Source organism: Mustela nivalis (assembly GCF_964662115.1).
Source record: "Mustela nivalis genome assembly, chromosome: 10".
Classification (NCBI taxonomy): Eukaryota; Metazoa; Chordata; class Mammalia; order Carnivora; family Mustelidae; genus Mustela; species Mustela nivalis.
The window spans coordinates 105,599,082-105,609,957 of NC_139029.1; the positions used below are offsets into that span (position 1 = coordinate 105,599,082).

At 52.6% G+C, this 10,876-nt stretch overlaps 1 protein-coding gene across 3 annotated transcripts; it reads left to right on the top strand.

The window, feature by feature from the left end:
- The first annotated feature begins 2,531 nt into the window (after positions 1-2,531).
- Positions 2,532-8,149, top strand: AMIGO1 (adhesion molecule with Ig like domain 1). Of its 3 annotated transcripts, none has more exons than XM_082687516.1 (2): positions 2,532-2,872; positions 3,353-8,149. In XM_082687516.1, the coding sequence occupies exon 2, from the start codon at positions 3,418-3,420 to the stop codon at positions 4,897-4,899; it is 1,482 nt and encodes a 493-aa protein (XP_082543642.1). In that variant the 5' UTR covers positions 2,532-2,872; positions 3,353-3,417; the 3' UTR covers positions 4,900-8,149. The 3 variants fall into 3 exon arrangements, with proteins under 3 accessions (XP_082543642.1, XP_082543644.1, XP_082543643.1); XM_082687518.1 differs by having other exon boundaries at positions 2,538-3,100; XM_082687517.1 differs by having other exon boundaries at positions 2,846-2,937; positions 3,353-5,026.
- Positions 8,150-10,876: the final 2,727 nt, after the last annotated feature.

Sequence of the window (10,876 nt, forward strand, 5' to 3'; positions counted from 1 at the left end):
ACTTGTGGAGAGGACTTTAATAGGAGCTAAGACCTCCTGCCAACAGCCAGCGGTGAGAGCAAGCCACGTGAGCAAGCTTCTGTGGAGTTGGTTTTCTTTTCTTTTCTTTCTTTTTTTTTAAAGACTTTATTTATTTATTTGACAGACAGAGATCACAAGTAGGCAGAGAGGCAGGCAGAGAGGGGATGGGGAAGCAGGCTCCCTGCAGATGCAGGGCTCAATCCCAGGACCCTGGGATCGTGACCTGAGCTGAAGGCAGAGGCTTTAACCCACTGAGCCACCCAGACGCCCCTGGAGTTGATTTTCTAGCCCCAGTCAAGCCTTCCAATACGGCTGCAACTGCCTGAAAGATCTCCAAGCCAGAAGGGGCTGCCAAGCCACACCCGAATCTCTGACCAAAGGAAACTGTAAAAGGCACTCAATGCATATGATTGTATTAAGCCACTGAGTTTTGCAGTAATTAGTTACACAGCAATAGAGTACTGAAGCAACTTCATCTCAGCATTTCCTACTCCTTGAATATCCTCTCCACCTTATCACTAATGCCTCAAATGAATAGGACAAAACCTTTCACACAATGCGTAAACATGCTAATACCCCTTGAAGAGATAATACATTCACTTAAATTCAAAGTAAAACATATGTGACAGATATAAATTCTTTCTTTTTTTTAAAAAAAGATTTTATTTATTTATTTGACAGAGAGAGAGAGAGAGAGATCACAAGTAGGCAGGGAGGCAGGCAGAGAGAGAAGGGGAAACAGGCTCCCCGCTGAGCAGAGAGTCCGATGCAGGGCTCGATCCCAGGACCCTGAAATCATGACCTGTGCCAAAGGCAGAGGTTTAACCCACTGAGCCATCCAGGCGCCCCTAATGATCCCAGGACCCTGAAATCATGACCTGTGCCAAAGGCAGAGGTTTAACCCACTGAGCCATCCAGGCGCCCCTAAATTCTTTCTTTTTAAAACTTAGCAAGCTAATAATGTATTGAGACATTCACTTCAGTCTCGCTCCTGCTGTTGTAAGAGACTGGAAAGAATAAAAAGGTAATTTCTCCCTCAGGGTCTACCATCCCAAGAACAGCTATAGTCTTGAGTTATAAGGTCTAAGATTTTCTTACATCTCCCTCACTTCATGCCCAGCACGTGCACCCCCCCCCCCCGACACACACATACTGGTTAATAGCTTCTTGATGCTAAGAGGCACCAGGGTGGTTCAGTTGGTTAAGCCTCTGCCTTCAGCAGGGGTCATGACCTCAGAGTCCTAGGATCAACCTTGGGTTCCAGGCCCACTGGGGAGTCTGCTTCTCCCTCTGCCCCTCCACCCCACTCATGCACTCTCTCTCTCTCCCTCTCTCTCAAATAAAAAAATCTTAAAAAACAACAACAACAAAAATGCGGCCTCTCGGTGGCTCAGTGGTTTTAGCCTCTGCCTTCTGCTCAGGTCGTGATCTCAGGGTCCTGGAATGGAGTCCAGCATCAGGCTCTCTGCTCAGCAGGGAGCCTGCTTCCTCCTCTCTCTCTCTGCCTGCCTCTCTGCCTATTTGTGATCTCTCTCTGTCAAATAAATAAATAAAATCTTAAAAAACACACACAACCCTCCCCCCACCAAAAAACAGCTTCTTGGTGTTAAAGAAGACCACCACCCCAACCTCTCACTCACCAACCCTTCATCCCAGCTTTATCTTGAGGATTAGGTAATAGAGAAAATATGTTGGAATTGCTCCATAACGGGAGGGGAAGGAGCTGGGATTGATTCAAGAAGAGGGCAAGTGGCCAGGCCAACGGGGTGAATGACTTTCCCCAGGCTGGGTAAGATTTCCAAGTTTCCAGAAGTGGAAGCCTGTCCCTGGCTTGCACTGTGTGTGTGTGTGTGTGTGTGTGTGTGTGTGTGTGTACTGCAGTGGGGATCACTTCATGGGAAGTCTGGGCAAGTGGGATCCTGGGGCCTGGCTATGCACCCCAGACCACACACCCTTACCTCCACTCCTGCCCATCTGGCTTGCAGACTTTGGAAATGTACCCTTCGGTGGTACCCCAAGGGTGGGGGAATAATAACATCAAGACTGAAACAAACACAAAAACAAGGCTCTTCCCCAAATCCTTCCCCCAAATTTGTGAGACTTCACAGCCCTAGAGAGAAAAGTGGAAGAACCTCAGAACGTGACTAATGAATTTCCCGCCAACACTGACAGGCGGGAGCTGAGCCAGATTGCTTTAATTCGTAGGATTAGAAGACATGTGACGCTTCTTGCCCCGGAGTCAGTTGCCGCGAATTCATTCCAGCTAGACCTAGTTTCCCTGGGAGCGGTTTTGGTAGGTGGAAGGGTGGGGGAGAGTGGAAAGAATTCAAGAAGGTGGAGGAAGTAATAGGGGACCTAGGGGTCAGAATCCCCTCCTGCTGCTTTCGGTCCCCAGGTCCGGCCCCCGACTCCCTCCAAGAGAGGACAGCCCGCGCGCGGCCGCCCCTCCGGCTCCGACACAAACACACGCACGTGCGCCCCGCCCCCGCCGCGCGCACGCGCCCCGAGGCTCCGGCGGCGGCGACGGGCGCGCGCGCGGTGCTCGCTGCCCCCACGCCGCTCCCTCCGCTCGGATCGCGGCGCCTCCCGCTCCCCGCACCGCTCCACGCCGGACCCCCGGAATCGGAGGCGGCGACCGTGGTCGGTGGGCTCTTGCAGGTGCAGCGGTCGAGGCAGCGGCGCGCGGGGAGCAGAGCGGAACCCGGCAAGTCCTCGGGAGGCGATGTGGCCGGGCGCGGGCCCCTGCGTAAGGCGGGCGCCGCGACAGGCCGGCCGGTGAGGCGCCGCTTGGGGGAGGCCGCGACGGAGCTCCCGGACCCGCCATGGGCTGAGACACGTCCTTGCGGAGCAGGTGCAGTGACCAGCGGTCCAGGGGGTGCTCGCCCCGACAGGCCCCGGGAACCCTCAACCCTGTCAGTAGGTACCCTACCCAGCCGGTGCCCTGTTGACCTTCCCTCGGCTTCTCCCTAGAGGCGCTGCTGACCCCGCCGTCAAACTCGGCCCGTGCAGCCCCTGTGAAACCAGCAGCTTCTAACATCCCGGGCATACCCCCACCCTACACTCCTGTGACCCGAGCCCGGTAGGCCCTTGTGCTCCCCTCCTCTGCCCAGTGTTTTGAGCCCACTGCTTGCACAGCGTTTGGAAACTACCCAGCATCTCTCTTCGTTTCTCTTCTAGGCCAACATAGGGGTGGGGGCGGAGCGGGGGGTGGGGGAGTGTGACAGAGAGGAGGAATGGTCAGTCCTTCCCTGCAGAGAACCTGGTCACCCCCAAACCCCTCCTCCCCTTCTCTCAAGCCTGTAGTGAAAGTGCCCCTTCCTTATCCCACCAGAACATGCCCGGGTGACTCTCTCCCAGATCTTCCTAGTGGCCTTCCTCGCCCTTCCCAGTGACACTATGCAACCCCAGCGCGACCCTCGAGGCCTCTGGCTCCTGCTGCTGTCCTTGTTCCTGCTCCTCTTTGAGGTGGCCAGGGCCGGCCGGCCGGTGGTTAGCTGCCCTGCCGCCTGCCTGTGCGCCAGCAACATCCTCAGTTGCTCCAAGCAACAGCTGCCCAACGTGCCGCACTCATTGCCCAGCTACACCGCACTGTTAGACCTCAGCCACAACAACCTGAGCCGCCTGCGGGCCGAGTGGACCCCTACGCGCCTGATCCACCTGCAGTCCCTGCTGCTGAGCCACAACCACCTGAACTTCATCTCCTCCGAGGCCTTTTCCCCAGTCCCCAACTTGCGCTACCTGGACCTGTCCTCCAACCAGCTGCGTACACTGGACGAGTTCCTGTTCAGTGAGTTGCAGGCGCTAGAGGTGCTTCTGCTCTACAACAACCACATCATGGCGGTGGACCGCTGCGCCTTCGACGACATGGCCCAGCTGCAGAAGCTCTACCTGAGCCAGAACCAGATCTCCCGCTTCCCCCTGGAACTGGTCAAGGAAGGAGCCAAGCTACCCAAGCTCACCCTCCTGGATCTCTCGTCCAACAAGCTGAAGAACTTACCGCTGCCCGACCTGCAGAAGCTGCCTGCGTGGATCAAGAACGGGCTGTACCTACATAACAACCCCCTGCACTGCGACTGTGAGCTCTACCAGCTCTTCTCCCACTGGCAGTACCGGCAGCTGAGCTCCGTGGTGGACTTCCAGGAGGACCTGTACTGCATGAGCTCTAAGAAGCTGCACAACGTCTTCAACCTGAGCTTCCTCAACTGCAGCGAGTACAAGGAGCGTGCCTGGGAGGCCCACCTGGGGGACACCTTGACCATCAAGTGTGACACCAAGCAGCAGGGGATGACCAAGGTGTGGGTGACGCCTAGCAACGAACGGGTGCTCGATGAGGTGGCCAACGGCACGGTGACGGTGTCTGAGGACGGCAGTCTGCATTTCCAGCAGGTGCGGGTTGAGGATGCGGGTGTGTATACCTGCTACGCCATGGGGGAGGCTTTCAACGAGACCCTGTCTGTGGAGTTGAAAGTGTACAATTTCACCTTGCACGGCCACCATGACACCCTCAACACAGCCTATACGACCCTCGTGGGCTGCATCCTCAGTGTGGTCCTGGTCCTCATATACCTGTACCTTACCCCTTGCCGATGCTGGTGCCGGGGTGTCGAGAAACCATCCAGCCATCAAGGAGACAGCCTCAGCTCGTCCATGCTTAGCACCACACCCAACCACGATCCCATGGCTGGCGGGGACAAGGATGATGGTTTTGACCGCCGGGTGGCCTTCCTGGAGCCTGCTGGTCCCGGGCAGGGCCAAAATGGCAAGCTCAAGCCAGGAAACACCCTGCCAGTGCCCGAGGCAACCGGCAAGGGCCAGCGGAGGATGTCGGATCCGGAGTCGGTCAGCTCGGTCTTCTCTGATACACCCATTGTGGTGTGAGCAGGATGGGTTGGTGGGGAGATTCTGCCCCAGGAGAGGTAACACACCCCTGAAGGATATGAGGGGATGGAAGAGTGGGCTGGCTGCCCAAGGGAGTGGGTTCCCCCCCCCGACCTCCAGGGAACTGGTCACGGGTACAACAGCTGGCAAGTCCTCAACCAGGGTGTGGCTGCCACGATTTCCAAATAGGGATATACTAATCCTCAGGCAAGTGCTACACCCTTACCCCCCAAGCCCTGGGAATTCTCCGTGCGGTGGAGGAAGAGGAGCATGTCTGAGTTGGGTGGGAATGAGGAAGGGGTGGGGGGAAGAGCAGATTCCCTAAACTTTTTCGAGGTCATCCTTAGCTCCTTAAGAGAAAATCATCTGGGGGAAAATTTTTTTTTTTCTATCTCTGCCCACCCACACCTGTGATGTTGTGTGTGTTGGGGGGCGGATCTTCCACAGGAGCCACACTGGGAAGAGCTGGGGTGTCTTTGGCCAGGAAGTCACACTTTGCAGCTGGGGAAATTGGAAACCTTTGGAAAAATGAGTCAGGAAAAGGCTGAGACCTCAATCAGTAACGCTCCCCAAAGCTGTTGTGATTTCCCACAAATGCATCTCTTTCCCCATGAGTCCTGGACGGACGGATCTTTGTGGGAGCCTGGCCTATTGCCTATTACGTATGGCAACAACATGAGACGTGGTCTCTGTGCCAGACCCTGGAACCAGGGGCACAGAGGGATACAGCTTGAACTGAGGGGTCTGTATCACGGCATGGGTGCTGGCACAAAACTCGTAGATGGGGCATAAACTCCAGGTTTGCTAATTCTCTTGTTGGTGAAACCCTTGGTTAGCACTTGGTTCCCAGCACCTGTGTGTTAGACCAGGGTGGGGGCTGCTGAAGGCAGAGATTTTATGCATGCCTGCCACAGACCTGGGAAGGGGGGCCACTTCAACCCAAGGAGGAGGAGGAGAGTAAACCAGCCTCTGTTACGTAGCATTCAGCTGGGCCTACCTGGTTTCCTGATGCCATCTCTTCTCTCAGTCTCCTTAGCAAGCTCAGGTGGGATTGAGTTTTCCCTAATATGCTGCTCTGCCAGTGGAGGAAGCCTGGAGAGTCTGGCTCGCAGCTGCGTGAGACTGGTCCTGGGGATAGAGGGGACCAGTTATGGATCTCTATGTTGAGAAAGCAGGCTTGGTCCTCTCTTAGATCTCATCCTGCTGCAAAGCCAAAGAATGGGATTTCATCACCCAGGGGGGTGGATTTGGATGGTCTCTGCCCCAGAAGGGCAAGCTGAAGTGCTGCTTAGAGTTCTGCCCCACTCCACAAGGTTCCAGGCAGTCTTGTTAACAGAGACACTGGCACTAAACTTTCCACAGGAAAGTTCTGCCGCCGCCATCTCTTTCAGCCAAAGGTCTGTGCAGTTGCTGGTGGTCAGGCCGGGGAAACTTAAGAGCAGACCCAACATTCCCTTCCATCCAGGGTTGCAGAACACTTTGGGTATGGAAATGACTGTGCCCTTTGACTATCCCGCAGGCCCAGGGAGACTGGTGCTCTGAGCTTTGGCAAAGGGATGAGCAGGGCAAAGGTGAAAATGTTCTCTGACATTGGTCTTTTTCAGTGTCTCCCCTTCTCCCAACCAAGCTCCCTGTCCGTTGGAAGTTCTCCAGATCTTCTGGTTTTCAGACCTGCTCTCTAGGTTCTAAGGGGTATGTCCTCTACCTGTGGGTGAGGGCTGCTTGCTAGAAGGGCCTGACTCCCGCTGCCTATTAAGACTGGGAAAGGGGACTGGAACTCAACATCTTCCTTGTCTGTTCCTGGGATGTCAAGACTGCTGTCCATCCTTTCTCAGTAACCTAGTTTGTCAAGAGAGATGCAGCATTTCCCTCAAGTACTTGCATGCTCCTGGGTATGCATGCTTCCAAGTGCGCAAGCACACTAGCGCCTTGACTCCCCTCAGGACAGTGATTCTGCAGTCCCCGCTAAAGACCCCGGTCACAGTGGGTTCCACCTATGTGCCCAGCCTCATGCACACAGCTATCTTGCTCCGTAGGAGAGACAGTGACCACGCCAGGCTCCCCAGATACAAACTCTTGTACTTTTAATTTCCGAACTCCCTGAAGCTTTCCCCGCACATCCGTGGCACTGAGTAAGTTCTCTACGAAGGCTGGAGTTAGGAGAACCGCAGGCTGGCAACCTGGGGAGGAGGGATGCTGAGGAGCTGGCTGGTTCTTCAGACCCTTCAGAAACCTTCTCAGATTAAAGACAATATACATGAGAAATAAATGCAGAACTAGGTCGATGATGGCCCCAGAAGGAGACCGATAGGGGAATAAGCAGCTGTAAGTTATTCTTCCTTCTTTAACTGCCCTGGAAAGATAGGGGCATGAAGGAAATGTCGTGTTGTTATATTCCATAGACTTCTGAGGACTTTGGTCCTGGCTGCCCTCCTCAGACTTACTAGGGCACTGGGGGAAATCTCATCTCCATGCTGCAGTTTCCCACTGGGCACCACCTAGGGCTCTAAAAATCTTTAAAATAGATGTCAAGTGAAGTTGGCCTTCTGGAGCATTTTGAGCTCCTGAGGACTAGGAGGGCCAATTTCTTCAGAAGTTCTACCCAGCTTGGGGAATAAGAAAAGACCCTGAGGCCCTGCGTCTCCCTACTGTATCCACTAGGTCGGCCCCTTGTTTGAAATACTGGTAGATGTGTCTGGCTGCCCCACCGGGGCATTGAACTGATTAGCCTCTTCCCGTGGTTTCAGTTGTTAGAACCCAAAGGTAGCTTTCTACTTGGGGGATTAGGTACTCAGCATATATAAGCTCACTAGAACCTTGTGTAGGAAACTGCCAGGTCTGATCATAAGAACAAGCTGAGAAATCTCCTTCCCTTCCCCCCACCCTGAACTCATAAACCAGACATATCTCCCAGGAAGCAGGTGTCCCTGGAGACAGAATATGGCAGGGCTCTACAATCTGTCTGTGTGATTATTTGTGATCTTTTTTTCTTTTGCCTGTATTTATGGGGCTCCTAGGAAGGAGCCAGGAGAGGGTACAGCCCAGCTGGGGACAGTAAAGCTGATTGATTCCCATTTTCTGTGTGTTCTTACCTCTGTACTTCCTTGTTGCCCTGCTGGTGAAGCAAGCAGGCCTCCCTTTGTCCAGGACCCCGTCCCTCCCACTTATGTACACCCAGGCTGGCAAACCTTGGAGCCTCTGGGCTCTGAAAACTAGACCATGATCATTAAACCTGGCTTGAGTCTCCGTTTGGGCAGTCTGTGACTGGTTTATTTATCTTTTCAGCCTGTGTGTGGGTGGGGCTCACTGTGCCTCCTAAGTGTGTGGCCTAAGGAGAGGATTTTTAAATGCTATTTTTTTAAACATTTTATTTATTTGACAGAGAGAGACACAGTGAGGGAGGGAACATAAGCAGGGGAAGTGGGAGAGGGAGAAGCAGGCTTCACACTGAGCAGGAAGCCCGATGTGGGGCTCCATCCCAGGACCTATGACCTGAGCCAAAGGCAGATGCTTAATGACTGAGCCACCCAGGTGCCCTTAAATGCTGTTCTAAAGGCAAGGGTAGAATTCACATCCGGGCATGAAAACAGACCAGGGTCAACGAACTTTCTTCTGTGAGGAGCCAGACAGTAAATACGTTAGGCTTTGCAGGCCAGACGCTCTCTGATAGAGCTACTCGGTCGGGCAGTGGTAGCAGGATGGCTATGTGAACTGATGAGTGAGGCTCTGTTCCAGTAAAACTTTATTTACACACATTGAAATTTGAATTTCATATCATTTTCATGTGGCTTTTGAGTTTTTCAACCATTTAAAAATATAAAAACTTTATTAGCCCACAGACCATACAAAACCCAGCAGTGGCTGGTTTTGGCCGGCAGACCATAGTTTCCCGACCCGATAGATTCTCAAAAGAAATGTCACTGATGCTGTAGCAAGAGAGAGTTTAGAAATCCCTTCACTTGGGGCTACTGCCTGTGGATAGTGGAATCTTCTTGGATCCCTGGGGAGGAGGGCTGCCTCCCCACAGAGTTCTTTTAAAAGTCTGGATGAAGCCTTCTGACTGGGCTATGGAAAACCACTTGCAGTGGAGTAAAAAAGTCAGTGGAAAGCAGCTCAGTTTTGGTATTTTGATTATTACCTGTATTTTTTTTTTTGATACTGTAAATAGTAACTCTCTTAGTTTGGCTCAGAGCATATTAATTGAATGGGCAGATTAATATTCATTGACAGTTTAATGTGTCCTAGGCATTGCATAGAACAGAGAAATGGAATCCCCACATTCTTGGTATAGACATAACCTACCAGAAATTGGACCAGATTCTACTAAACTCTGAACATGCATATTCTTTGGCTATTCTCTTGGTAATTCTAGAAGGGGATTGTCATGGTAGAATCCAAGAGGGGAGAGGAAATGGTAAAAGGAAAACAGAAATTAAAAACTAGAATTTGAATCATTACCCAATTTCCTGTATTGATAAAATCTTGCCCAAAGGGCAGCCCTCTTCTGTTTGGAAAGTTGTCCTGTTCTCTTCATGAGGAACCACCAAAGTGATGAGGCAATGGAGTCACTCACCAGCCACATCAGACAAATCAACCTTGGCAGGCAAGTGAAATGATAGATGTCAATGCCAGAGTACCCCCATAGTCTACATTTACATGGCATTTTTCATCTTTTTAAAGTTTTTGCTGTGGCTGACATTGGCCAAGAAGAGGACGCTGGTAAAGAGAATAGGTCTGGGAAGACTCCTGGGTGTTCTCCCATCATGACCTATGCCTAGCCCTGTCTCTGAGCCTGAAAAGTTTTGGTGCTCCTTTGCACCATCATGCCAAAGTCCATGGCTGCAACTCAGCGCCCCCCACCCTCAAGGCACAAGAAACTCCCAAAGGTTCTGGTCAAGATTGCAATTTTGTCTGCCATATCTTGCGGCACTCTTCTTAGCTCTTCGTAGGTGGCATTTCAGGGGAGTGGGGGAGACTAATAGGACAGCTGCCTTGTAGAACAGAACCTAAGAGTTCAGTTGCACTGGCCAGCCTCATCTCCCTTCCTCTTGATCTCTCACCTCCTTCCCTTTGCCTTTGTAGTTCTTGTACAGCTGACCTTGTCTCGCAGGAAACCACTTTCCCCATCCACACTGTAGAAAAGGCTCAGACCTGTGCAGTAGGAAGGTTGGATTTTCTGGTCTGCTACAGTGAGCCTTTGCTTCCTCTCCTGGGGCTTGAGAGAGGAAGACTAAGGCAGCTGCCACATTGGGCTAATATGCCATGGGGTAGGAGATCCCAAGTGGTAAAGATACACAGACCTGCCCTGAGGCAGTCTCCATCAGCACGGTTACTGTCCCAGAAACATAGAGGGCATGGAACCGTGGACTAAGAGAACCATTCCTCCGTGAGCTAGGACACAGAGCCCTAGAGGGAGCCTTCCAGGCACCCTATGGCACTGGCATACATAAGGTGAGAGTCACTGGCACCAAAGTTAGAGGTGTGTGTATGCATATGTGTGTGTCTTGCACAAACATGCACGCAGGGTGAGGATCACCACAGCTGGACAGAGCTTGGTGCTGCTTTCCCCTCACCTCCCACTGCTTCCTCGCTTGGCCATAGTTGGCTTTTGGTGGGGTCCAGCCAGAAAGGACCAGTTCCATCCTGGGCATCCTTAGAAAGCATGGGAAGATAACTCACAATCTGCTTTAAAGAGAGGGGTGCTGGGGGCCCCTCATGCGTACGCAATGAAACAGAGCTGGGGCCTCTGGTACCACAGAATGACCTGAAGTAGCTGTTTAATCTGCTTTTAGTGGAGATTTAAAAAACCATCTGGGAAATTCTGACGATAATGGGTAGATTAAAAACTGGGGCTCTTATTCCCTGCACGTTGGTGACTAGCCAAGCCTTCCGGGTGGATGGGTGGGGGAAGGCTGTCTTACTGGAGGTATTTTGGGTCTGCTTTAAGCTTAGCCCCGTGCTGGGAACTGTCTTCCTT

Coding starts and splice junctions, on each gene's coding strand:
- AMIGO1 (XM_082687516.1), top strand. CDS start 3,418: ATGCAACCCCAGCGCGACCCTCGAGGCCTCTGGCTCCTGCTGCTGTCC.